This window comes from Phalacrocorax carbo, chromosome 1, assembly GCF_963921805.1.
Source record: "Phalacrocorax carbo chromosome 1, bPhaCar2.1, whole genome shotgun sequence".
NCBI classification, from domain to species: domain Eukaryota; kingdom Metazoa; phylum Chordata; class Aves; order Suliformes; family Phalacrocoracidae; genus Phalacrocorax; species Phalacrocorax carbo.
In genome coordinates, this window is record NC_087513.1 from 214,556,149 (window position 1) to 214,583,045 (window position 26,897).

General features: G+C 50.1%; 2 protein-coding genes across 3 annotated transcripts in view; both read right to left on the reverse strand.

The window, feature by feature from the left end:
* Positions 1-3,108: 3,108 nt before the first annotated feature.
* The window catches only part of CAPN5 (calpain 5), a 59,746-nt gene continuing 35,957 nt past the window's right edge, over positions 3,109-26,897 (reverse strand). For both annotated transcript variants that reach the window (XM_064441500.1, XM_064441501.1), the window contains exons 4-13: positions 17,482-17,690; positions 15,305-15,497; positions 14,559-14,752; positions 13,745-13,822; positions 13,006-13,201; positions 11,875-11,997; positions 11,162-11,358; positions 10,703-10,824; positions 6,774-6,910; positions 3,109-6,435 (exon numbers count right to left, since the gene is read on the reverse strand). In XM_064441500.1, coding sequence (XP_064297570.1) covers positions 6,253-6,435; positions 6,774-6,910; positions 10,703-10,824; positions 11,162-11,358; positions 11,875-11,997; positions 13,006-13,201; positions 13,745-13,822; positions 14,559-14,752; positions 15,305-15,497; positions 17,482-17,690 — 1,632 coding nt within the window. In that variant the 3' untranslated portion in view covers positions 3,109-6,252. The remainder of the gene's footprint in view (positions 6,436-6,773; positions 6,911-10,702; positions 10,825-11,161; positions 11,359-11,874; positions 11,998-13,005; positions 13,202-13,744; positions 13,823-14,558; positions 14,753-15,304; positions 15,498-17,481; positions 17,691-26,897) is intronic.
* OMP (olfactory marker protein) lies at positions 20,886-25,069 on the reverse strand. The gene has a single exon (XM_064441502.1). It carries the CDS (start codon positions 23,389-23,391, stop codon positions 22,912-22,914), a length of 480 nt encoding a protein of 159 aa, XP_064297572.1. The 5' UTR covers positions 23,392-25,069; the 3' UTR covers positions 20,886-22,911.

A 26,897-nucleotide genomic window follows, 5' to 3' on the forward strand; every position in this document is an offset into this window, starting at 1 on the left:
CCGCTGAGCCTCTTAGCGGGGGAGGAGCCGGGATGCAGCCAGCCCCCGCTGTGGGGGTGTGGGTGTGGGGATGCGTGTGTGTGTGTGTGTGATACCTCCAGCCCGGGGACACCGCAGGCGCCGCGCTCCCCAAGCATCCCCACACCCCAAAGATGCATCCTCCTGCATCCTTGGGGTCTGCCCCACACCGTGGTACCCAGGAAGAGCCCTGCTACGAGTTAAGCTGCGTTTTGAAGTCCTCATTGTGCAGAGGTCTGATGCCTTCTTGGGCAAAGGGATGGCTGAGATGCATGCAAAGAGGTCTGCCCCATGCAAAGAGGTCTGAGGGGTGTGCAAGGGACCACAGTGAGGTGCTGTGGGATGGGGCCAGGAGCTGACAGGCATTCTGGTTTGAATACACCAGCCTACACTTGTAAATGTGGGATCTGGGAGAGAGAAACGCTTGAGGACCAGGAAACTCAGAGCTGAGGTTTTGCCTAGAAGCTTAACTCTGACCTGGTGACTCCCTGCCCAAATCTGGGCTACTGTCTTTTTTCCTTCCTGCTGAGAAAGGTGGGGTTGGCTTTTAATAGTGCTATGAAACATCACTGAGCTTTCTTACTTAGGTATAAAGCATGGCATTTTAGCTAGCAAATCGTGCAAAACACGCCTTTTTATTTGCAGCATTATCACACAAGGTGTTTCTAAGCTCCGCTGTGGAACGAGGGGGCCTGAACCCCTCCTGGGGACTGGGATGGCTGAATATTTTTTTGTGATACTGCAGAAGTAAGGAGCAATAAGAGGAAGCCTCCCTCCTCCAAAGCCACACCAGGACCTCTGCTCAAAATGTGGGAGCCACAGTGCAGCCACCCTGTCCCTTCCCCAGCCCTTCGAAACTCCCCGCTGCTGCCCAGCCTCCTCGTGGGAACCGGCTATGAATAGACTTAGTTGACTTCAAGCTTGAGAGATGATTTATGACCACCTGGGGCCATGCCCGGTTTCACTCAAGCCCTACTCACTGTGCCAACGTGGTTTGTGTGGATGCGAGGGCAGATATTGGCTGTGCCCAGGAGCTGCATTGCTCTGGATCGCATCGGATGTGCCTGGAAAGGTCCCAGCCTCAGGCAGCCTTTTCTTGTGGCCAGCACAAGTGGGAGTGCGGGGAGGCAGCGAGGGAGGCTCTGCCAGGGATATGGGGTTGCACCACTGGGTTTGGAGGTAGGATTTGAAGAGCACAAGGAGCCTTTGCACAACTACTCAGCACAGACTCTCACGGCTGTGGGTCATGGGCTAATCCCAAGGCATTTAATACCTGGGACATTGGCCAAGGATGTGGTAGCACCTGAGCACCTCGGAGGGACAGGCAATGAAACCATCTCCTTGCTGAAAGCCCTGCTGTCTCTGTAGCCCTTCTTGCTAGTAGCTCTGGTCCTTTTGAGCAGCAGGATGCTCATATCCATATGGGGGGGTGAGGGAATGTATGTGGGCATTAAGGTGGGAAGCTGCAGGCTGCAGCAGACCCAATGCCAAAGTGGAATATTCCAGCATCATCTTGCAACCATGGTAGGATGTCTGTTCCTCCATGAAGATGTTCTTGCAGGTCCAAAGGAGACTCTGAAGTTTTGGTTTAGTTAGTTTAGTGTTAGTGAGTAGAAATCCCTGGCAGACGGCAGTGCTGGAGGGATAAGGAGATGCTGCAGGACCCTTGGGGAGCCTGGGCTGGCTAGTGCCTGGAGCTGTGCACCACTCTACTACCTGCTGCTGGTCTCTGAACATGCACAAGCTCCCCATGTCTCCACACTGATGTGCTGGGGTCCCACACCAATTCCAGCATCCCTCCAGTATCCCCACCTGTGTTGCCAGCCCACATGTGGGTGTGCACCACCAGCACAGGGATGGGCAGGGCTGCAAAGCAGCCACCACTTTCAAGCCCACTGCCCCAGTACCAGCAAAACTGAGATGTGGGTGCTGGTGGGGAAGCATGACCTCCACGCCTACAGGATGATTTGTGGCTTATCCAGGCTTGCACTGACCTTTTTTTGAATATGCACAAAGCAAGACTTGGTAAAGCCACCTAGTCTACACAAGAGTTCTTGTCCTATATCCAGCAACAAGTATAACAGCGCCATAGGTGCTCAGACGTGCCTTCTACTGCTCAGGACATCCTCCAGGAGAGGACTTTTGTGTGGTTGAGATGCTTGTGAGGCTCCCCCCCCTCCTTGAAGAACAGCCCTTGCAATTGTTTCAGTGGCGAAGGCAGAGTAGGATGCTCCTTTCTCTGTCTAGGGTTTGGTGACACACTTTGGCCCTGGGGATGATCCCAGGAGCAGGATGATACAGTTGGCAGTGATAGGTTAGCGGTTGGACTCGATGATCTTAAGGGTCTTTTCCAACCTTAACGATCCTATGATTCTATAATACGGGTGGGTGTCCCCACCCCACAATAAAAAGGCTTTTTGCAGATGCCTGCTCCAGGCCCTCGAGGACGGGCTGCAGAAGGGCACAGCTTCTCCATGCTACAGAGACCTCAAGCACAGGCAGGTGATGGAGCTGGGGGCTGGAATCTGAGGTGGGAGCACGACCCTTGGGCCACTGCTGTGGGGTGGTGCGTTACAGCAGCAAGGCTGGAGACTCCCATGGGCAGGGACAGGCTTTTTGCTTTTCAAACGCTCCCAATATGCAATCTGCAGGTTTGTTCTTTGAGGGAAAGCCATCCAAACCCCACATCCTTCTGCTGTTCTGCCCATATTTTATTTTTTTAGCAATCTGCTTTTTAGCTTTTTCTGAGTCAGGTGAGGCTCAAAAAACATTAAGGTGGGAAGCTGCAGGCTGTAGCAGACCCAATGCCAAAGAGAAATATTCCAGCATAATTTTGCAACCGTGGCATTGTGGTGACTCTGAGGCATAGGATGCAAAGGTTTTTACAGTCAGAGGGGGCTTTTCCCAGTGAACGTCAGTGTAACCTTGCGTAAAACCTTCATGCAGATTGCCTCGCCTCAGTCTCAAAGTCTGCAGAGAAAATAATTGGAATGGAGTTTAGTGGATCACACAACTTAAAAAGGCTCTGCAGAGCCACCTTGTGCCCATTCAAAGTGTTCTGGAAGAACACAGCATTTTAAAGGCAGAGAGTCTGAATAAAATATACACAATTTATTTATAGGAGGTTTACAGCTGTACAACATTGGCTTTCTGTTTGGACCACTCTGATCTTGTGCAGCATGACACGTCCGTGCCTTTGGAGGTGAAGACAAGTCATAGCCTGTTTTAACATGCAGACGTCAACAAGAAAAGAATTTCACAGAGTGTAATGGCAGGCTACTTGCAACCATTGAAATGATTAACAAAAGAAATGGAAAATAAATCAGAGACATGTCCTACATGACCTGGAGGGCAGCGGAAAGTGCTTATCAGACCTGCCCTCCCTTCAGCCAAAAAAAAAAAAGGCCCTGAATATTTCTATTTACTTCATTCAAAGAGAAAAGGCATCGATGTTAGGAACGGCATTTCAATATCTGCCCTTCCCCATCTGCTCTACAAACAAGACAAGACCAAAATAAAAAGCAACGAAGGTAATTTTTGTTATTCCATTGGAAATGTAAGGGGAAGAAAGCTTCTGCTCTATCTTTTCAAAAGTTTTCAGAAAAAAAAAAGGACAACTATTACTGATATTAAGACATTTTGGTCCTGATATAGTGTGATGATTTTATTTTTTTTTTTGTGAGAAGCAGTTAAAAAGCTGCTTTTCCTCTCTTTATGGCTTGATCCTCTGTAGGAAGGAAGGAGGCTGCCCACAGGTACCAGGGCACCACTACTCCTCGGCAAGCTTCAGCGCCCTTCCTTGGGGATCACGGTGCAGTTTGGCACATGTCAGGGCTCTCCTGGCCAAATGGCTTTCATTTGCTGAAGCTATCGGTAGCCTGATTGCCTGAGAAAACAAGGCTAATGCAGGCAGGCTGGCTACCCCCATCTGATGATGATGGTGCGAAGCTCCTGTGATGTTCTCCCTTAGCGAAATAGCTCTTCTCCCTGCCAGGTGAGATATCTTTGGGCATCACAGTCCCTCTCACATACCACTCTGAACATGAGCCTGTGAGATTGTCTCCTAAGACCTAAATCATGCCTTTAGCCCCACAATGCTGCTTCCATTTATTTTCAGTGATGAGTCCCATGAACAAAACAAGAATAAAATAAAAATATCTCTGAACTGGTCTGCCCAAATTCAAGGATTTGTTTTGACCATGGGGTGAAAATGTGACTTTACCAAACTAAGAGCATCTGAGTCAATTCTGCAAGATGCTGAACTAACCCGGGTCCCAGAGATGGCACCAGGAGTTGGAGGGTGCGCAGCACAAGCCAGAAATAACTGGGACCTGGGAAGGGCATCCTGTGGGCCACTGCTTGCCTCTAAGTCCCGGAAAACAAGACCTAAGAAAATAAGCAATATGGTCAAAACCCCAGTTCAGAAGCACAGGAGATAAACTCTGAAGATGAGGAAAGGGGAAGAACCGCCTACAAAAATTGATGAAGTTGTACTGTATGCTTCTGGATGTACCAAGAATTGAGCTGGCTGCTGATGTGACTTTGGGGAATACCTTATCACGTTACAGACTTAGCAGATCTTTAGGGACTTTTTTAAAAAAATACAGACTTGCAGCACAAACATGGGCATTTAGCAGGACAAACAGAAACACTGCTTGCTATGGCAAAAGGAAGCTTTCCTGTTTGCTTGTCCTTGCAGGCAGAGGATTCTGCTCAGGCCAAAATTTACCAGGATTAGAAGATTACATCATATGTATTCATTTCCACTTGCATACAGGAGACTGCAAAAGGTATGCTTGTAAGAAAACCTGACAGAAAAATCCCTTAGCTTGCACCATTTTTAAAGGCACATGAATAAAAAACCCCAACCTAACAACAGGAGGAAAAAACATGCTTTGAAACCTGCCCTGATCAGCTGCTGAAAGGCCAGACAAGGATTTGTTGTTTGGTTTATATAGGACGGTTTATAAGAAACCAGATTCTGCCACCCAGTGGAATAAGGAAGACAAACGCAGTCTTCATGGCAAACGGGAGCAGGGCACGGCCCTAGACGTGGCCCTGAGGATGGGTTTGGGTTGTGCGTGTGAGACTGGCTCTAGCACTGCGCAACTCATCCTCCAGGCCAGGAGACTGGAAATTAAATGTGAGAGATGTACACTGGTATGAATTAAATATTCCCAATATTTTCAGGCTGCACTGGGAGCAGTGCTCCTCGTCTCTCCTCTAGCCCAAGCTAAAATCCCACTATTTTTTAAAAAGAATTTGGGAAAGCGAGGCACTGAGAAATGATGCACTGTATGCAGCAGTAAAGATGGCACCCACTGAGCAAAGCTCCCCATCCCTTGGACCTGACGCTTTGGCCTTCAGAGTAACTGATCTCCTCTAGTCTAAACACTGAACGGCCCGAGCATACAACCCACCCCAGCTACTGGGGTGAGCTTTTGGGATGGGGACTGCATGAAGCCATGGAGACAGCAGGCACCACGGCAGTTCGAGAGGCACACACAGAAGCTGAGTCCAGACCGATTCAAAAACTTGACCCCAGAGAACAGTTGTCCCACCACGGTTGTTGGCATCTTTGTATCCTTCAGAGTTGCGTGGGGTTGAACAAGACTCAGGAGGAGACAGCCCATCCCTAAAATGATGGAACCATTAGTCTTGTTGCCCCTGTAGATTTGGATCTGTTTTGGTGCATTTTCTTTCCAGTTGCAGTGTGAAAACCCATACCCAGAAAACATCCAAAAAGTCCAATCTCTTTTCCACTTCTTTGCTGAGGTGCCTGCACGTAGAAGCTATTAAATGGCAGTTTCATGGGAGATGACTCCACGCACACTACTCTAAAACCAAGCAGACACTTCGAAGATGCATTGAAGCGGCTGGTGGGACCGCGGTGACACATGCGTGCCAGCCCGTGTAAACAAACAGCATCAGGGCATCATGCTCTGGCTGTCAGGATACATAGTGTGCTTGCAGCAATCCCACAGGGCACACGGCGGCGATGGGGGCTGCAGAGGACGCCAGCAGAAGGATTGTTGCGGTTCCCCAGAAAGGCACCATTTTTTTAACATTGAAAACACAAGATTGGCTCCTTTGGGTGGAATGCATGCATAGTTCATATACACTTTGCAGATGGTAGGTAGGCTCTGTATGTGTGTCTGTATATATATATGTATGTATGTACGTCTGCATGTTTATATACACATTTCTGGCACCAGAAGAAGAGTCCTTGAGTACTTAGACATTGGTGAGGACGTTACTGCTGAGCAGCCTTACAGCGATGGTTCCAGAGAGATCGTTTGATCTCCTGTTCCCCTTGTCCTGGAGGTGCAGTGTGTGCACTGACTGCCGGTCACTGGGATCCCCTGTGAGCACCACTTGGCCCAAGAACTCGTCACTTATTAAATTGTGGTTCCAGATCTGGGGAAACAAAACAGACATAAGGTCAGCTCCTTGGGGGATGCAGCCAACCTTCATGCACCGGAGAGGAGAAGGGGTTATTGGGGAACTGCTCTGAGCTGGAGCTGTGGAGGTGGCCAACGTGTGTGGGGTTCACTCTGTTACTGAGAGGGGTGAAGGACATGCATTCATCAGGTGCCATGGCTCAGCCATGGTGGTGAGAGGTTCAGCTACATGAACTGATGATGCTCAGCCTTGGGGAACAGACCTGTTGTGGTGAGTGTGAGGAGAGGGCAGGTGGAGGGGTCCAAGTGAGAGAGGGTCTCCATCCCTTGGCTCACTGTTTGCCTGCTGGGTACCTGAACAATGATGGGTTGTCCTGGCTTCTTGCGGTAGAAGAGACCTTTCACGTCAAATTCTGGAGACACCGTGTTCTTCTTCACCGGAGAGCGAACCTTTTGCCCTTCACACTTTATGATCACATAAGGGTCAGCTCCTGGGGAGAGAAAAGGGAATTTTTGCTTTGTTGTAGCTCCTGTAATTCCTCAGAGCCCTTTTCCAGGGGTGTCATGCAGCAGTTTTTTCTCCACAGCCCACCAGAGGAGATGGATATCTGGCAAAGAGTTCATCACACCCCAGATGACATCCATGAAGCTCAGCTGATGGGCTCAGGCTTACTCCTGTTAGATGACATTGCCCCCGTGTGGCAGGTGGTGATGGACCGCTACGAAATGTCCACCTCTTCCTTGACCACATATTCTACATACGCAGCCTTTCATCACCCAAAATCCTCCTGGCCTTTGGGATAAACCTTTCATGGAAGACACTGACCTGCTCACCTCTCCCTTTCCGGATTTGCTCTGCTGAAGGCAGGCAGAAATAAAGCCATGGAGAAGAGAACTGGGTTCACAGAGCTTGTTTCACACAAGGAAACCGAGAGGACCATCAAGAGCCTTCAGGCTGCAAAACCCCACTTGCTTCCACTGCAGCTTGTATACTTCCCAACCAGGCTAACCTTGGTTTTACGTTAAAGGGATAATAGCTACATCAGCTACATCTGTGCTTTTCACCCCTATGCGCAAATCACTGGAAGATCTTAAATTCCTCACAGAATGAGGCTCGAATGCTGCAGGAGCTGTCACTATAACGGCTAATGCTGGGGTAAGAAAAATGCTGGGGGGTCAAGGTGATGAGAGATGGCACAATGTTGAGCCAAAATGAAGTGCCAAGATATGCTAATTTATGAGAGCCAAAAATAAGACCACTTGGGCACTGGGAAGGTTTGATGAGCAACCAATGAATGGGGAGCCTTAGGTTGGAAATAAAAGGCTTTTAAAAAGGTGAAGATAGTTCTTGGAGTATTTTTTGGGGGCAAGAATTCAGGGAGAAGACCAAACATCAAAAAGGATCATTGGTGGCAGTGAGAGACATGGGGAAGAGAAAGATCAGGCATTGGGGGGCGACGAGGGGAAATGAGTGGGAACTGGAGGAGATGAAAGCAGGCAAATGCTGGCTGAGCATGAGCCAGCACCCCCAGGTGGCCAAGGAGGCCACCAACCCCCGGGCTTGTGTCAGCACTGGTGTGGCCAGCAGGGGCCGGGCAGGGATGGGGCCCCTGTGCTCGGCCCTGGGGAGGCCCCACCTCGAATGCTGGGCTCAGGTTTGGGCCCCTCAGGACAAGAAGGCCCTGGAGGGGCTGGAGCGTGTCCAGAGAAGGGCAGCGGGGCTGGGGCAGGGTCTGGAGCACAAGTGTGCTGGGGGGCGGCTGAGGGGGCTGGGGGGGTTTAGCCTGGAGAAGAGGGGGCTGAGGGGAGCCCTTCTCGCTCTCTGCAGCTGCCTGAGAGGGGCTGGAGTGAGGGGGGGGCTGGTCTCTGCTCCCAAGTCACCAGTGACAGGGCGAGAGGGAACGGCCTCAAGCTGCGTCAGGGGAGGTTTAGGTTGGAGATGAGGGAAAATGTCTTCCCTGAAAGAGTGGTCAGGCCCTGGCACAGGCTGCCCAGAGAGGTGGGGGAGTCACCGTCCCTGGGGCGTTCAAAAACCACGTAGACGTGGCCCTTGGGGACACAGTTTAGGAGGCCTGGGGGTGTTGGTTTGGGGGTTGAACTTGATGATCTTAGAGGTCTTTTCTAACCTTCATGATTCTATGATTCTAAAACAGGTAAGTGGGAAGCCAGAGAAGAGTTTCACAACAGGATCTGTAACAGGTCCATGGGAAAAGAAGGTTATCACAATATCCCAGCTGGAACAAGAGAGTCATCGGGAACAACCAGGCCATTAGATGGAATGTAAAGTTACCAAGTTCAGAGACTACCAGCCCACAGCTGGACAGTTCCTGAGCTTCCAGGAGAGGGAAAGAGTCCCTCATGAGTAAATATTTTCCCCTTAAGAAACAAGTGCTCGTTTTGGGAATTTCAGTAGAGAATGAGTTATTGCTACAGAAATTTAACTGACAGAATGCATTTTCTCACCATTAGTGGCTAAGATGGAAACACAGGCCAGGTAGAGTTTTCTTGTCCAAGCGAAATGTGGAAATGAGGAAGAACAAACCACCCCCTTCTAAGGGTCAGGGATTTAAGCACCACATCTTTGATTGCCAGACCACCTCCTCACTAGCTTTCTGTTTTCAAGGACCTGGCTCCCCTGGTGAGACACAGCTGCTGGATTTCACAGCCCTTTTTCCAAACTAGCCTTGTCTTTTGGGATGTCCCATTAAATCCTCATATTCCATCAGCCTGAGCCAAATTCCGATCTGTAAATCACTATTTCCAAAGTAGCGTGAAAGGCCTGAGCTGGGAGATGCGAGCAATACCATTGCACTGGAAAGCACCAAACAGGCAGGCTGGTGGTGGTGGGAGCTGAACAGCTGGAAAACAGCTGGAAAACAGTCATTCCCAAGGGCCTCTTGCTGAAAAAATGTTTTATGGCTCCAGAATCCACATGCACCTTTGTCTGAAGGAAAGATAAATCTCCTTGTTTCCGTGAACAGTTCAGAGACCTTTAGCTACAGATTTCCCTGCATTGCTACAGATACACTGAGCTATTGTGAGTAACCAAAAAAACCCCAACCTACCTAGGGTAAAATTCCCTCCCCAAACACCAGATGGGATAGAAAGACTCCCTTTGTGGCACGTGATAAATAAGCGAATTGGGTTAGTCCTTGCCCTAATGAAGGATCCTGCTTGTTACTTTTAGGGGTCTAGTGATACGCAGCCCTGACAATAATGCTTGGGTGAAAAAAAAAAAAAATTAATTTTTTTTTTTCATTTAGATTTTATAAATTTTAGGCTTTCTATTTTTTATACTTTAAATACTTTATACTTAAATTTGGCTTCAAAGTGCCTGGCTAAACTTTGCCACATTCAACACATGTCCTTGACTCAGGAAGTGGGGGAGAAAGGCTAGGAGTTGCTCAGTTCCCATGGTAGAAAGGCATTTGCTTCTCTAATCATGACCTCTAGACCTTTCATCCCTACTTCAATGATCTCCTAGTACAAGTCATCACTACTCCTGGGTATCTTGGTCCAGATGCCCCAGAAAACATGTGTGTCTTGCCTTGAGTTTCTGTGTGGCCACAGGACATGGTGAGGCATGGTGCTTCTGCTGTCTTTCATGCAAGAGAAGTATTGGATGTCAAAATTGCACCAGAGCATGGTAGGACCATGAAAATTAATCTTTAGAGGACCAAGGAGGCAGAAAGACAGTACACTGTTCTGGTGGTGGCTCAGATCATCTCAGAGGGCTCCTAGCAGCCAAGTGTGGAGCAGGACTTCAAGGAAATAGAGGGAGAGGCTCTCAATCCACATCATCCCAAAATGAGCTAAATTTGGTCTACCCTTTACTGGTATACATTTATCCAGCCTCTGGTGATGAAGACTACCCCAACACATGAGCCTGTTCCATTGCTTCTCTGTTCCTTCTAGTAAAAAGACTTTAAATATGATTCCTGACTTTTACAGCTGCTGATAGGCAGGAGGAAAGCCTGGATTGTTACACAACCCCTGCTAAGGGCTTTGGGGAAGTTTTGGGAGGATCTCCTGAGGATATCAGAGGATATTAGCCTAAATATAACAGTTCCCAGATCAGGCCACAGCAAGAAGTGAGTTTGACTCTCCATGGACTTTCTCCTCCTCTAGTGTCTGAATCAGTCATGTTCACTGAAAAAAAAGTCTGAGGACATTACAAACCCCATCAATGTCCCACCTCATGAAACCACGTCCCCCTTTTCCCACTGAAACAACCACCTCCTAGCTCCTCTGGGTCTAGACAATAGGCAGGGAAAGACTAGTACCTCCTTGGGAGTCCTGATTCTTGAGCCCGGCTGCAGCAAGGACATGAATCTGGGATACCACTTGCGGGTAACCACACATCCCACTCCAGCAGGTGTGTGGTGGCTCATCCAATGTCAGCTCTCTGCAGGGAAAAACAGCCTTTGAGAGGTGCCCAGCCTTACCCCACGGGCAGGCCAGAGAGTTTGCTCTAGGAGGATGCACTGTTCACAGCCAGACTCTGCTCCCCACTGCAATCTCCTCAGTCTGGGTTTGGGATGCTCTCCCATGTCATGCTTAGAACCAGAGTGGGAGCTTCTCTGTGTGTCTGTGGGGAGACCTGTAAAGACGCCTTTGAAAGGAAGCCAAACACCAGCTTCAGGCAAAGCTATGACCAATTCCAACTTGGAAAACCACATGTCAAAAGCACAAGGCTGTCTCCAAATAGCCAGCTTCTCCCCATCACTGCTCTTGCTCCTTACCGGCAATCTGAAGGCACATCTGTGAAAATCCTGAGAAGGAACTCGCCTACATGACCAGGATCAAAAGTGGTGGGGATGATGACGTAGCGCCCTTCCTTCAGGTCCGTCCTCAGGAAGATGCTACGGGAGTTGATGTAAATAGAGCTGGCCACCTTCTGCTGCAGGGTGTGCATCCGATAGTTCCTGTTCAGCTCCACCTGGGCAGAGACCGCAGCAGGACAGTCAGCAGGACAGCACTGACTGACTATGTATTGGTATCCACCTTGGGGGACCAGACTGCAGGGAATGGTCCCCACAGTGCTGGGAGAGCTGGCGTTGAGGGAACCAGCAAAACGGTCCCAACTGGGCTGGATGGAAAACAAATGTGGACATGGCTCTCCCAACTGTTGGCTCAGGGACCCGCCTCTTGCATCCCAGCTTGACACTGGGGACCCAGCAAGCAACACATAAGGATCAGTCTAATGGATTTCAACGTTTGGAGGTAACAGACTAACCATTGCTTTTAGCAAGGAGAACTTGTCCATGCTGTCACTGTTGACCTCTGAAATCTCTCATCATCTCTAGAGGGGGGCAGGCTGTGCTGAAGGGACCCCAGAGGCACCCAGATAATGCTTAAATAAACAATACCCGTGGTCATGCAGGACTGATGTACCACTCCACCAGTAACAAATTTATGGGGGTATTCAGGCCAACATGCAGAAACCATGGTCTACCTTATGGATATCAAAGCCTATGGCCAAGTTCTCTCCTTTGCCCTCTTTGCGACTGGTCCTTTTTGGCTTCTGCTGGATGGAGATCAGCACTTCATCTTCTGCCTTCTTCACATCAAACACATACTAGAAGCAAAGGGAGGAAGGTAAGGGAAGGCTTCTACTGAGACAGGATCACTGGGCATGGGTGGGGGCGGTCACATAGTAGAGTTAACCTCAGCTCCTCCTCACCCACCCCACTGCAGGGACAGCCTGGCTTCTGTACCAGCACCGAGAGCCCATACCCACTCCTCTTGGGAAGGGGCATCATCTTTCCAAGCCAGAGACCTTTTTGACTCATCTTAGAAAAAGAGTGGGAAATCCAGTCTCTGAATTGCTCTGCAGAATCCAAGGAGTCCAGATGCACTCTTATACCAAAGACTTTCACCCCTTGCAGTCTGCCACAAGACCTCCTTCGAGGCCTGGAAGGAGGAACTGATGTCCACAGAGACCTAAGATGAAGGCTAATACAGGGCTGGAAGCAGGAAACAACTCTCCCACATCCTTGATGACAACTCCTGCAATGGACCAGACCATCCTTCATCTGCTTCTTAGATGAAGTACTCACAAGGACTTGTCTCGTGTTACTGAGAATCCCAGTTCAGAGCAGGACAGGAGAGAAGAGCTTGTTCCAGGAGATGACCTTCAGAGCAGGGCCTTTTCTGAAGTCCCAGCTAGAAGGAAACGTCCCCATACACTACTCCTGTCCTGGTAAATTTACCAGTGCTAAGGTTTGGGCAAAGGAACTGGAATCTGATCATTCAGACATACAAATTGTTGGAAATGATTGCTGGCCCTGTTTGACTGGCACCAGCTAACACTGCTACCCTGTGGCACAGTTTGATGTTTGCTTGTGCCAAGACGCTCTACAACAGGCATTTGGATGCAGTCTCCCTGACAAGAGGAATAAGGTTAATAGAGTTGGCTTGGATGATGGTCATGCTGTGCCAGGGGTCTCAGCCAGAGAATGGCCATGAGCACATTTAATCTACTAGAGATCTGGTAGCTGTTTTGGCCTTCTAGGTCCCTGTAGGAGATTTAAACACTTGGAAGCACATGTGAAGGCTCCAGGAGGTCCTCTGCAACATGACTTACTTGGGGGTTCTGTAAAAAGGTGTCCTTGTGGTTGATACAGCCTCCACAGCGGTTCTTCAATGGGTCACTGCTTCTGGTCCACGCCCCATGTAGCACAGCTTCCTCCCAGGTCTTGTGGATGCTTAAGTAGGACGTGTTGATGAGACGACACTTGATGATGTCTGTGAAGTATTTACAGAAATCTTCGAAGGTCATCCTAAGTCAGGAAAGGACAGAGCTGGGTTATAGGGCTTCATTCCCATGAACAGTACGCTGCATGGGATTTTCTTGATCACCTCTTAAAGACTGTGTGTGGGTAGCCTCTGATGGCTGATGAATAACAGAAGAGATGGCGATACCTTTCTCCATACATGCAGTAAATACCTTTTCTTCAGTTTAAACAACAGAGCTATGTGCTTTGGAGTCGGAGAAGCAGTGTAGTGGCCTTTCCTCCTCTGGGTACATGTTGTATTGAAATGTACCTGGTGAGGCTGTTAAGTTCAGCACATTCATAGCAGGTTCCCAGTACCCTGGAGAAATCGTGTGGACACAGTGTGATACAGAGCACCTTGCAATCCTAGGGTCATGGCCATCCAAAGCTAATACCCATGGGCTCAAGGAGGAGGCTTCACTAAAGATCCTAGGGCTTGGAAGGATGTTTGCTCTGGATAGCTGTACGCATGGAAACGATTCACATGCCTCATGGGGTGGGAGGACTCTGTGGACATGGCCTGTGGTGACTACCCCAGGAGGAACTCACCAGAACTCTCCGTCATCTTCCACCGTCATCCCCATCTTCTCTCGCTCACTTTTACTCACTTTCTGCCACTCCTCAGAGCTGTGGGAAGAATACACATCGTTACTGTGAGGGCAAGGGGACACACAAGAATTCAAGAGGCTACTTGCCCTTGGCAGGATCTGTCAAGGGCAGAAGGCCTGTATAAAGCTCCAGTCATGCAACCAGTCCCCACACTGCTCTGGTTAGCTCATCTTCCAAACACGGGGGGAGTGCAGCCTGGTTTGGAGCTTCAACTTCTGTCCTGACCAGTGGAGGTGAACCCAGCTTGGCAAGATTTCATTTGGCCAGTACAATCACAACCCTAACAGTGAAGATAACAAAATGGACTCTGGCCAAAGGCTCTGGTTACACCAGCCCTTTGTTCTTCATCGCATCCACAGCCACCACAGCAGTCAGTGGTGGCAGAGGTTGATTCTGTTGCGTGCTGGTTTTGCTGGAACAAGACTGGGAGTGGAAAGGTGAGCTATAATCATCCTTCACTAATGTGTGTGAACATGCTGGCAATTTAACCACAACACCCAGCAGAGCCTTAATGAGAAGGTCTGCCAAGCTCAACCACCTTCCTGCTGACCTCCAGGGACCTCAGGACAAGGAATGAATCTACCCCAGTGAAACAGTAGGTTTAGGACATGGGTTGAAGCAGCACTGCACAACTGCCCATAGAATGTTATCTTACAGGTGTGGGTGTAGCCAAATTCTCTCATGCCTCAAGGCTTGCTCCAAGCCACCTTTTTCCACCAAATAAAAGGTGCTGCTGTTGTCCATCCTAACTCACGTGTCACTCCAAGGGCCGTTCCACTCCCGCTCACCCCACGGGTTGCGCATGCGGATCATGTCCAGCTTCTCCGATTTGAAGAAGGACAGCAGGCCGTGGCCCAGGCGGACCTTCCGTACATCCGTCACTGCATATGCATGGCCCTTCACCAGTCCACAGGCCAGGCGGGCTTCCATGTCAGCTGCTGACGTGGCCTGGGCAGGGGGACACAGACAATGCTTGTACCCTGCCTTTGCAGGGACTGGGAAAAAGAGAACTCAGATTTCCCTGCAGGTTGCTCAGAGCTGAAAAGAGCGCCAGTGCTCAAGGACAGAGTCATTTGCCTTGGGAGATGTATCAGGTGCTATTTTAGTTGCTAGATCCTTCTTGGTCTTCATCTGCTGCATGAGGTCTCTGAGCTCCCACACTGACCAACAATAAAGCTCATCCCACTGGTTATAACGGGAGGTCTGGCACCCAATCTTTGTGGAGATGTCTACGTGCAGACAGCAAAATGTCCTTCTCTGGAAGTGAAATCTCTCCTAACATTTAAAGGGTGGTGGGATGAATATGAGCTGTTACACATAGCAATGAGGAGTAAAAAGGGTTGGCATCCAGGCTTGACTCCCTTTGCCATTCATGGGAAGAAGTAGGAACTTGGCCATAATTTATCTGACGTAATTTAGAAGTCTCCAACAGTATAAGATGACTGCATCTTATTTTGCCTATTCCCATGACACCATGACCATACAGGTAATGTTGCTTACTTTTATGGAGCAGCTGATGAGGCCTCCCCGGTTGTGCACCTTCAACACACGCTCAAAGAGGAGGTTTCGCTTGGCTTCATCAGTGATGTAGTCCCCTTCAGTCAGGTCGATAGGTTCAGAGACTCCACCAGTAAAGTCTACCAAGGCATCAGCTGTGTTGCCTCCATCCAGGGCCTCATAACAGCCTGACAACCTGAAAGAGGGTGACAGACATGGCACAACAACACTAGCCTGACATTTTAAAGGGTCTGGGACAGTTCTTGGGGCACCTGGAGGACAGAGAGTTGTAATAAAACTTTTAGTGGGTGAGGACAGAAAACCAGGGTAAAAAACTAAGGGCCGTGCTGTTTGCAGTACTCTTGCTGTCATAGGACAAAGTAAAGGTGTGCTGGGTTTGGCTGGGAGAGTTGCTTTTCTTCAGGGTAGCTATATGGGGCGATGATTTGGATTTGTGCTGAAATAGTGTTGAGGGTACAAAGGCTCTGCAGAGGGACCTGGACAGGCTGGATCCATGGGCCGAGGCCAGTTGTGTGAGGTTTAACAAGGCCCAGGGCCGGGTCCTGCCCTTGGGTCACACCAACCCCAGGCAACGCCCCAGGCCTGGGGCAGAGGGGCTGGGAAGTGCCCGGCGGAGAAGGCCCTGGGGGTGCTGGCTGACAGCCGGCTGGGCATGAGCCAGCAGTGCCCGGGTGGCCAAGGAGGCCACCAGCCCCCGGGCTTGTGTCAGCCCTGGTGTGGCCAGCAGGGGCCGGGCAGGGATGGGGCCCCTGTGCTCGGCCCTGGGGAGGCCCCACCTCGAGTGCTGGGCTCAGGGTTGGGCCCCTCGGGACAAGAAGGCCCTGGAGGGGCTGGAGCGTGTCCAGAGAAGGGCAGCGGGGCTGGGGCAGGGTCTGGAGCACAAGTGTGCTGGGGGGCGGCTGGGGGAGCTGGGGGGGTTTAGCCTGGAGAAGAGGGGGCTGAGGGGAGCCCTTCTCGCTCTCTGCAGCTGCCTGAGAGGGGCTGGAGTGAGGGGGGGGCTGGTCTCTGCTCCCAAGTCACCAGTGACAGGGCGAGAGGGAACGGCCTCAAGCTGCGTCAGGGGAGGTTTAGGTTGGATGTGAGGGAAAATGCCTTCCCTGCCAGAGGGGTCAGGCCCTGGCACAGGCTGCCCAGAGAGGTGGGGGAGTCACCATCCCTGGGGATGTTTAAAAACCATGTAGATGTGGCCCTTGGGGACATGGTTTAGGAGGCCTGGGGGTGTTGGTTTGGGGGTTGGACTTGACAATCCTGGAGGTCTTTTCTAACCTTAATGATTCTATGATTCTAATACAAGGATGTTTTAATTATTGCTGAGCACTGCTTACATAGAGTCAAGGCCTTTTCTGCTTCACCCACCCCACCAGCAAGGGGCTGGGGGTACACAACAAGCTGGGAGGGGGCACAGCTGGGACAGCTGACCCCAACTGACCAAAGGGATATTCTATACCATATGACATGGTGCTGAGGTAGTGACAGGCTGACTCCTGTTCTTACCCCTCCCGTCAGAGTGGTTCCAAAGAATGTTTATCAATAGGGTGATAAGTGCTTTATATATATAAATATAAATATATATATATTTATATTCCTCAGCATATACAGCTGGGGAAGAAGGAGGAAGTGGAGGACATTTGGAGTGATGGCGTTTGTCTTCCCAAGTAACCATTACACGTGATGGAGCCCTGCTTTCCTGGAGATGCTGAACACCTGCCTGCTGATGGGAAGTAGTGAATGAATGCCTTGTTTTGCTTTGCTTGTGTGCGCGGCTTTTGTTTTACCTATTAAACTGTCTTTATGTCAACCCACGAGTATTTTCTTTTTTACCCTTCCAGTTCCCTCCCCCATCCCACTTGGGGGGAGTGAGCGAGTAGCTGCATGGTGCTTAGTTTCCAGCTGGGATTAAACCATGACAAAATGGAACTTGAAATCCCTAGGACAGGTGTAACTTAAGCAAATGTGGAGCTGAAGGATATTTTGCTTTGAGGGCAAATTAAGGCTAGAGAATTTTTTTTTTTCTTACAGCCTCTGTCTGTTTGCGATATATTCTACTCCTTCCCAGGAAAGCTCTTTGTTCCGCTGGTGCAAACCAACTGATGAATGAACAGAAAGGAAAAAGAGGGTGCCCAGGTCCCAGTTTTTTCTGCAACTGCCCAGGTACCTACTTAGCATAAGCTTTCTCCACTAAGGCACACCAGAACTCGTTCCTGGAGTTGGAGTGGCAGTAGATGAGCTGGTTGTGGAGTGTGGGCAGGCGGTCATCTATCACCACATCCAGCCACTGACCAAAACGCCAGAACTGGAAGTGGAAGATCCCCACGTAGCTCTCGGGTTTCTCAGGATTCCACTCCTGCTCCTTCCAGTCTGGGATCACCTGCATGAGAGGAGACACACGGACCTACATTATTCCCCTTTTTTGCTGGATTTGACTCTCACCCTGAAACTAACAGACAATATCGAAGACAAGGAAGAATATGAGTGGGCCAGAATATGGGGCCAGATTTTGGACCTGGTTCCTCCAACACAGACTAGATTAACATGTACTGGAATAGCTTAGACTTCATCACACCTTGGAAGATGGACCTAAAGATTCTTTTCCTCTTTCTTATAATTCTGCCCTGGACGTCTGCTGCCACCTACTGCTGTAGACAGGCTATTGGAGCAGAAGAGTCCTTGGTCTGACCAGGGATGGTGATTTTTATGACCACATTTTTGTTCACTTTAGTGTCAGTAGGGTACCACTAAGAGACAGCACATTCTTTGATTTGCTAACTTGATTCGGTTGTGACTTGACTGGCCCATGAGCAAGTGTTGTATTTGCCTACCTGGTGGCAATGAACAAGGACCAGACACTGTGCGTACATGTACTCTGCTAAATATTATCGGGAAAAGCGAGATCCCCATCCCCACAAGGTTTCCGTGTTTCCCTGTCAAGACCTACCATACTCACCCAAGCAAGCGCAGGGATGTGACTTGCTGAAACAAGGAAAAGAGGGTCTGGGGTAAAAGAAACCCTAGGAGAGCTGAGGGGCTGAGAGAGTGCAGGTTTGGTGTCACTGCCATCTGCATAAGAGAAGGGTAACTGCCACCGTCCATAGTCCTTCATGGCTGCGGGCACCACCAGCTTTGCTTTGGATGGAAAATCCACCCAACAATTGGGACAGAAATGGGCACAGCCATGCACAGACGCTACATCTAGGAGGACTGGCATTTTACTTGGAACCAGGACACAGAGGTACACAGCAATGAACTGCCCCACCACAACTTAGCTTTTGTTGAGGGTGAAGGCCACATGGCTTTACTTCATGGCCAGGGTGGGTTGTGAGGCCATGTACAGTTAATGTAGTCGATAGATGGCAAGTACTGATTCAGCTGCAGGAATGTGACCAACTGTCCATACCTTCGCTTCTTTACTTCCCTGCTCCCGATGCATCATGGCCTAAGTGAGGAAAAGCCCCAATGTGCCCATGGGGAAAATTATGTTCCAGTACACCCAAATAATCACTGTCCTGCGGAGACAGCTGCAAGTGTTGGGGTGGCATAGGACAGGACACATCTACATTGCATGGAAAGAGGATCTTCAGGTGGTCCCAGGCCATGATGAGACCCCCTGCATCATGCCTCAGCTTGCTGCTTTTATTTTTTTTTGGCTGCCATCACGAAGCCATAACCCTGCAGAGAGAATTCTCTCTGGAGAGCCCCCCCGACTCCTTAGCTACCAGCAACAATCAGCCCAGGGCTTTTATTGCTCCTACACTGAAATATTAGTGATGCCATCAGCCCTGCGAGCTCACTGGCACTCTTGGGTTCTCTGGATCAATAGTAGAGCAGACAGAGCCATGAAAAAGAGCTGCTTTTAGAGGGTTTGGCATTTTCCAGGAGTGTTAACAACAATGCCCCAGGATCCCTCTGGGAGAGCGCCAGGAAAGGTCAGACAGCCCTCCATCAGTCCCCATCGATTCTCTCCTGACTGGAGCTCATCCTAATGAATTGTCATAGAGGACCATTGTGCTAATTAACTCACTATTAATGTGGGCTTAGAAATGATTATGCGATTGATTAGAGGAAGCTTGTCAGCCAGAGCTGGTAGTGACAGCTTCCAGCTGGCTGGTTCTGAGACTTACCATTACTGTCAGTGGTGGCAGGAGATACCAGTCCCCACCGTCCTCCTCTGGCCCTTCATTTGGGGACAGTGCTGAAAACACCCTCTGCTGCTGAAGGCAGCAAAAAGCAGTCAGACTTCATAAAGAGCAGGATCCAGGAGCAAGAACTGGTTGTATTTCTACACTGACTGAAGGGGAAATGAGAGGAGCCTGATCTCCAGAGCCCAATCTGTCCTCAACCTACCAAAGTGCAAGGTGTGAGCTCAAACGTCAGGTTCCTCCCCCCAGCTCCTCCCAGAGCACAGCATCCCACCCAGGCCAAGGATCCCTCCAGTTGCTTCATCCCCTGACCAAGGTGACTCCCCTTGCTGCAGGGCAGAGGTAGGAGCTCTGGATGCAGTGCCTATCGGGGCACCACGCATCAAGGCATACAGCACAACCCCTGCCTATGACCTGATGTTGTGTATTACCTAAAGGATTAACCTAGGGCACGCCTATAAACCCCAGCAGTATCTGGAGCCCAGATCCCTTCAGGAGATCATGTCACTGAGGTCCATGGCTCCCACCTGCTCCCAGGAAACCTCCCCAGACATCTCCATCCCTCCTCAGTGGATGCTAGAGAGCATGCCATAGACCACCCATCCCAGGATCCCACTGAGTCCTGGGCTCAACGTGGTTGTGTGACACTGAGGTAGTGGAGACCACGACTCCTCATTCACCCAACTGTGCTGCTTTTTGCTTAGGGGCTCCCAAAATCTGGAGCTGTAACACCCTTTAGTGGGATGAATTTACACTGAAAGGGCTCAGAGACAGGTAAATTGGGAGACCAGGAACACCAGGTTCATTTCCCTAAGATGGTTTAGGGCTTTTCTCATTTTTCTTAAGAGAGTGGCTAACTAAGAGGAAAGGCACCAGTGACTCTGGAGAAGTGTCCCTGATTAGGAGGAGAAATTGGTAGACCCCAATTCCTCCAAGCAGGGGCTCTTCTGCTGGGAACTTGCCAGCTCAGGAAGGGGAAGGAGGGACCCAGCTGTGCCAATCTGCTGAACCATGGTACAAACGGCGATGAAATTTCCCTGGGAGGTGGGATAGAGTGATGTATCTGAAAGCCTTTATGGAATGCTGAAACCGTATAGGGAGAGTTTCAGGGACTAGTATAGAGAGGCTCATCTTCCCTGCAGCAGAGAGAGATCACACTGCCCTGCTCACCTCCCACCCCCAGCTCTGACGGGAAGGAGTATCCACCTGAGGATTGATTCCCCTCCTCTACCCAGCTTCAAACCCCTCTCCAAAACACACAAACTGCTAAATGCTCCATTAAGCCTTTCACACCAAGAGAAAAGAAGGTAAATATTCATTTTACTTTCCACAGGAGATAAAAAGGTGCTCAAAAATACCAACAGTGGCTTGAAGATGTTGGGTGCTGTTTTATTGCCTTCAGGATTGGGGCAGCTTCCAAAATGGTCATGAAGAAGACACTCACAGCCTCAGTCCTTACGGGGAACCCTGTTGACTACACTTTTATTTGTGGTGGTACATCAATACCCAGCGAGGTATGTGCAGCAATAGCTCCATCCCAGCAACTGGCAATGTAGCAATGGCATATTGTGAGATCTGGCATGCAAAAACCCCTTTGGAAGTTAGCAGTGGCCCCTGTTATTGGGTCTAATGTGATTTGTAGTCAGGAGACCTGCTCTGGGATGTATGCCTCCTATAGGGTCTCCTATGGGAAAGTCTTCCAGGGCCATAGAAGTAGGTTCGGCCTACTGTGGATCCATGCCATAGCTATGCAGGGATGGATCCACTTTTACCTCTCTTCATTTACTCCAGAATTTCTTGGAGTCTAAGCAAAGACATCAACTTCTCCAGCAGTGCTCATGGCATGGCTGTATGATTCAGTGATTGCTGAGCTTTGGCTGTGGGCAAGACCCAAAGCTGCCACCATCTCACAGGCCAGTAGATGATCTTCCTGCTCTCCTTCACCTCTCTCCCTGGCATAGCTTGTGTAAATCATTTTATACACTATTATTGAGCTGGGGAGGGCTAGGAGTCTGCATCTCTGGAGGCTTTGGAGAAGAGGTTGGACTCTTTTTGGGACGGTCCACACAAGACAGCAGGCCATGGGTACGAGGTCACCTTGTCCCTGCTTTCCCATCACTGCCCTCTCCTTACACATCTCAGAAAAAACTCAGGCCATACCCTGAGGATTGTTGACCCACGTTTGAATGCAATCTTAATGAAGGACAAATTGTAATAATGCTTGACTCTTTCAAAGGACATTTCTATCTGTGGGTCTCAAGAAGCTTCACCAAAATACATTCCACCTTTTGGTGGAGAGAAAGGGAACACCCAAAGTTAGTAGTTAATTGACAGTCATGGGACAAGCCAGGCACAAAACACCCTACTGCTCCTAAACTTGCAAAGGTACCACCTTCCCTCTCCACTCCCATCGCCACCCAGACACCGCTGCCTGCCTCAGCATTTGTAGAGGGTAGGAGACAAGGCTTTTTGGGGACAGCAGCAGCAGGTTCCTGCTCTGTGGTTTGCAAAGTGCTCTGCAGCCTCCCAGCTCTCTATAGATGCTTCAGAATAAATATGTTCATGGGTGCTTTAAGGCCATAACAATGCACAGATTGTTTTTGCTGCAGGGGACACAATGCTGGCTCAGACCCACAGCCTGCTCTGAGCTGCTGGCTCGCTTGCCCAGCTCTGCACACACATGCACGCCTGCTCCAACCCATCTCAGGACCAACAATCTCCAGGAAGCACAAGGTGAGCAGCAAGCTGGAATACACCACCCCACAGTGACCCCCAGCAAGAAATGGTGGCGGCTGTCAGGAAGAGAGCAATCCAACCTCCCCGCACCAGTTTGTCCAGTGGGTTTGCAATCTGCAGAATACATCATGTCCAAATGTACTTCAGCTTCATGGCAAGGTGATCCTCCATGAGACCGGTCTTCAGAGACACCAAGCAGCCACAGTCACAGCAAGGAGAAGCACTCCATTGCAAACAAGCCCCCCCTTTTTAAAGGCTAGGATGGAAACTGGAAGGCACAGCTGTCTCCAGATTGTCTCTCCTATTTCTAGTATGGCAATTTCTTATTTTTCCATCAGGTTTTTAGGATGCAGTTGCCATAGTTGGAGGTCTTAGGGCAGCCTCATATTTCCAAGCCAGCAAGACCCTGCACCAGTCAGACCTGGTGAATCCCTACTGAATTCACAAGCATGCAGTCTTATGGTCTAGGAAAATACAGCAGCAAGCTCATGGCCCCCTCCTTCCCATCGTTCAGACAGAGGACAGTAGGTATGGGAATATGTTGCAGGGCTGAGGGGCTCCGGAAGCACTGAGCTGTCCTCCACTTTCTCACAATGCCGTCCCTCATAAAAAAAAAAAACAAACAACAACATAAAAAATGAACCAAGAACTGAACTGAGAGAAAGAAAAATGAAAACAAAAGCGCAGCTGGAGCAAAAAGGGCTGAGCAAGAGGGGATCAGGCTTTAAAAATGACTGAGCCCTTCAGCTGAGCTGGTTCGAGGCCATCAGTGAAAGCGAGGAGGAAATACATCACCTTGCGGATCTGTGCTAATTCTGCTATCCGCTCCCCAAATTCCTGGGCATCTGCCTCGTTGCACTCCACCTCCTTGGCCCCTGGCTTCTTCCAGAAGATTCCCACTGGTTCCAGCAGCTGCCGGTTCATAAGGTGGGTGAGATCAGGAGTCCAGTGCTGGGAGGTGCCAGTCACAGTGACCTTCCCAGGTCTCTCCAGCTGGATGTCCCAGCGGAGGAAGCGCAGGTTGTGTTGCTGGGTGAAATCCACTCGGTAGATGTGCTCATTGGGATGCAGCAGCTTCTCACCATCCTGGGGCCTCATGTTTTTTTGCTGCAGGCTCTGGAATCTCAGTCGCATGCGCCTAGTGAGCTGGTCATCCTGGACGAAGGGCATCTCGAGCACCCCTGCCTCGGCTGCCATCGCCTCGGTTGCTCCTCTCTTACGTCCTCAGCAGTGTTTGGCTCTCAAACAGGACACGCAGGGGGAAAAAGCCTCCAAGCCCCCAGAGCTGGTGCCCCCTCTCCACGGTCCCAGCGGTGCTAGGCAACCCAGGCCAGTGACGCAAAACACCCTCCGGGGCTTCCTCTGGGTGCCCTCCCGCCTCGTTTGCAGATTGCGGAATGGTGCTGCTGTGCACGATAATCTATAGGGAAGGGATGTCTGATGTCAGCCTCCCTGGCAACCTCCCTGACAACCACAGCTCGTTATTCCGGAATGAAGGCGTGCAGCCAGGGATGCCACCCGCTAGGTCTGGGTTGCAGTGGCTTTCTCTGAGTGTAGGCTCATGGGATAATTCAGGTTGGAAGGAGACTCTGGAGGGGTCTAGTCCAACCTGCTGCTCAAAGCAGGACTTACTTCAAGGTTAAATCAGGTTGCCTGGGGCTTTGTCCAGTCCATCTTTGAGTACCTCCATGGATGGAGAATCCACAGCCTCTCTGCTGGGGGTCTGGGCCCCTGTTCCAGTGTCTTACCACGCTCATGCTGAAGATAAGCTGGAGCTTGTGCTGTTGTCTTTTGACTTGTGACTGTGCATCCCCAGCAAGTCTCTGGCTCCACCTTGTCCACATCCTCCCATTAGGTGCCTGCAGACAGCAATAAGCTCCCTCTCTTCCTTCCTTCCTCCTGGCCACACAAACCCAGCTCTCTCAGCCTCTCCTTGCGTGTCCTGTGCTCCAGACTATCTTGGTGGTTTTCATCAGGCTCGCTTCAAGTCTGCCACTAACTTCTTCTGGGGACCCCAAAACAGTGCCCAGATAGGGATTAACAAATGCCAGCCAGAGGGAAAGGATAATTTCCCTCACCCTGCCGGCTGCACTCATATTAGTTTGGCCCCCATCTCTGCAGTGGTAATGTTTGATTCCTGGTCAACTTCTCCCCTCAGGAATCCATGTCCTTTTCTGGATGGCACGGCTGGCAGGAGTCGGGCTCAACACTGCTGCTGCGGCAGCAGGCGGATGCCGGCAGCTCAGCATGGGTCTGCCTGCCCTTGAACAGACTGGCCCAATGTTGGAGAGAGTGCTCACACGTGGGCTTCACCTTAGTGCACCTGGGAAAAGGGAACGCAGGCACAGTCTGCACTTTAATGCTTGTCTCTTTGGGGAAGAGGAAGAAGAAGGTCAGGAAGCAGGTCCAAGATGCAAGCAACTGAAACAACCTCTTTTCAGGCACAGTAGGGATGCTCTGAGCCTACATCAGAACCACCAAGACCATCATGCCCGACCTGGAACCACTCATTCCCTAGCAATCGCTGTGCATGATTAAATCCAGAGCACCGGTGCTTGTGCTGGTGGGTTGTCCAGACAGTGGATGGGACAAAGGGATAGTGGTAAACTTATTTCTCTTTGCAGGATTCTGGGTGGCTCCATGAGGCTGCAGATCCTGATGAAAGGTGCCATGCCAAGCCATGCCCCCTTCTGCCAAGTGGCCCCATGACACAACAGCTAAGCCACAGCCACAGTTTTAGGTGCACCATGGAAAAGACCTGACTCCTGCAAGCAGGCTGTGGTATCTTTGGGATGTAGTCACTGGTTTGGACACTTGGAGAGTGCAGGGGTTTCAGTGCAAAGCTTTAGACATTGTGTGGAGTCAAGTTGTTTGCGTCGTCTCCATCCTATCTGTGACTCAGGTTGGCTTCTGCCACATGCCATGTTTGCAGGGCACTTTGGGAGCTCAAACTATGAGAAATGAACTCTAGGAAACAGTTTTTCCAAAATATTTTTACAAAAGGCTGTGCCATCACTTGGATTGTGTCACACTTGACTCACAGCCACCCAGAATGATCCCCAAAAGCTATTACTTTGACTTCCAGCAGAAGTCCCAAAAATAGCCATCAGAAGCTGGCCTTGGCCAGACTAACCACAGACACCAGGGGTCCAAGGTGGGACATTTCCCTGGGAATTGTTCTGCAGTCGCCAGTCTGCTGTTAGTCCTAAAGACCCTGAGGACAGAGTCAAGAAAGCTAAGAGCTCCACAGGCCCATTTGAAGGGACAAAAGAGCAGTCTGAGGAAACCTGACCCTTCTGGCTGTCCTCTGAGCTCTTGCCTCACTTGTTTCCTAGGTTTAAAATACCTTTAACAACAACTGTTGATCCAACTTCAGGTTTTAAAAGTTAAAAACACCTTCAGGTAACCCTGGAGACCTTTTTGAGCTGAGCTACGTGCAACAATGTCAGACGGACCTTGCTGCAACAGCCTCGTTTCTTTTACCCCATATGTGGTGGCAGTAGAAGGAGCTGTGACCTTGCACCTGATGACGAACAGACTGTAGCAGGGTCCAGCCCCCAGGGACCATGTGATGTTCCTCCCCTGCCTTGGCTGAGGCACAAGACCAGCCTTTGGGTCCTCCTCACAGAGCAACAACTAATCTCATGTTGCAGAAGACCTGTGCAAAATGGATTTTGGGAGGTGGGTGCCCTCAGAGCTATCTTCCTGTGGCATCCCATCCAAGACTGCTCTGTGCTCTGGAAGAAACTGAGGGGAAGGAGATCAGGCTAGGTGGTGGAGATGTAGAGCTGTCTGAACCACTTGGCTTCAGAGTCTGGCTCCTGTCCCCCGTTTGTTGAGCAATACCAACACAACTTGTGGGAGCACAGGTTATAGATCCAGACAACCCTTTAGGTCAAAAAGCTGCAGGAAATTATTTAAACCCCACCATTTCAAGGCCTTAATTTCCTTTCATAAGAGCTAGACACCTCTGGAGGGTCACAGAAAGGGTGTTATAGAGCCAGGACACACCATGGCCATGTAGGCCCAGCCAAGAGTCAGGAAAATAGAGGACAGCTCTAAATTAACTTGCAGCCCCAATTCCCACTCAGTGACTCAAACACCACAGGCTTAATGGGAAGGAGGGTCATGGAGGGAGCCTCGGAGCCAGGTGAGAGAAAGCACATGAATAAAATCATCTCTTGGGATATACAGGGATGTGGCTGGTCTGTCCTATTCCCTTGAAGGTATTCCCCCTCCTCATGGAGAGACAGTTTCACTGTGTGAAGTGGAGCAAGGGACACAAAGAGCCTTGGTCACATCCTGGTGTAAATCAGGATTACATTTTCTAGCAACAATGGGAGACCTCGGCCAAGATCCCTGTACTGATATTTCAGTGATACTAAAACCTGCATCAGCCTCTTTCAGCTCCTCCTGGACCCTGAATCAGAGATGTTTTGGTGTCTAATGACACTAAAACTAGGGTTTAAACTTGGTTTAATAAACCTACTCTTTTGCTGTCTCTCATTTGTTGCTTACATCAGCATATTGACCAGTCAGGAGTAGAGTTTTGCCCCGCAGGCGTTGGGTCCTGTGTGTGGAGATGCCTGAAGGCCAAGGAGCAATGGGTACTTCCAGCAATGTTATAACAAGTCCACGTACAACCGTGCCAAGCACCAAGATGTCCATTATTTCTGGGCCAACAAAGGGGTCTGAGATCTTCA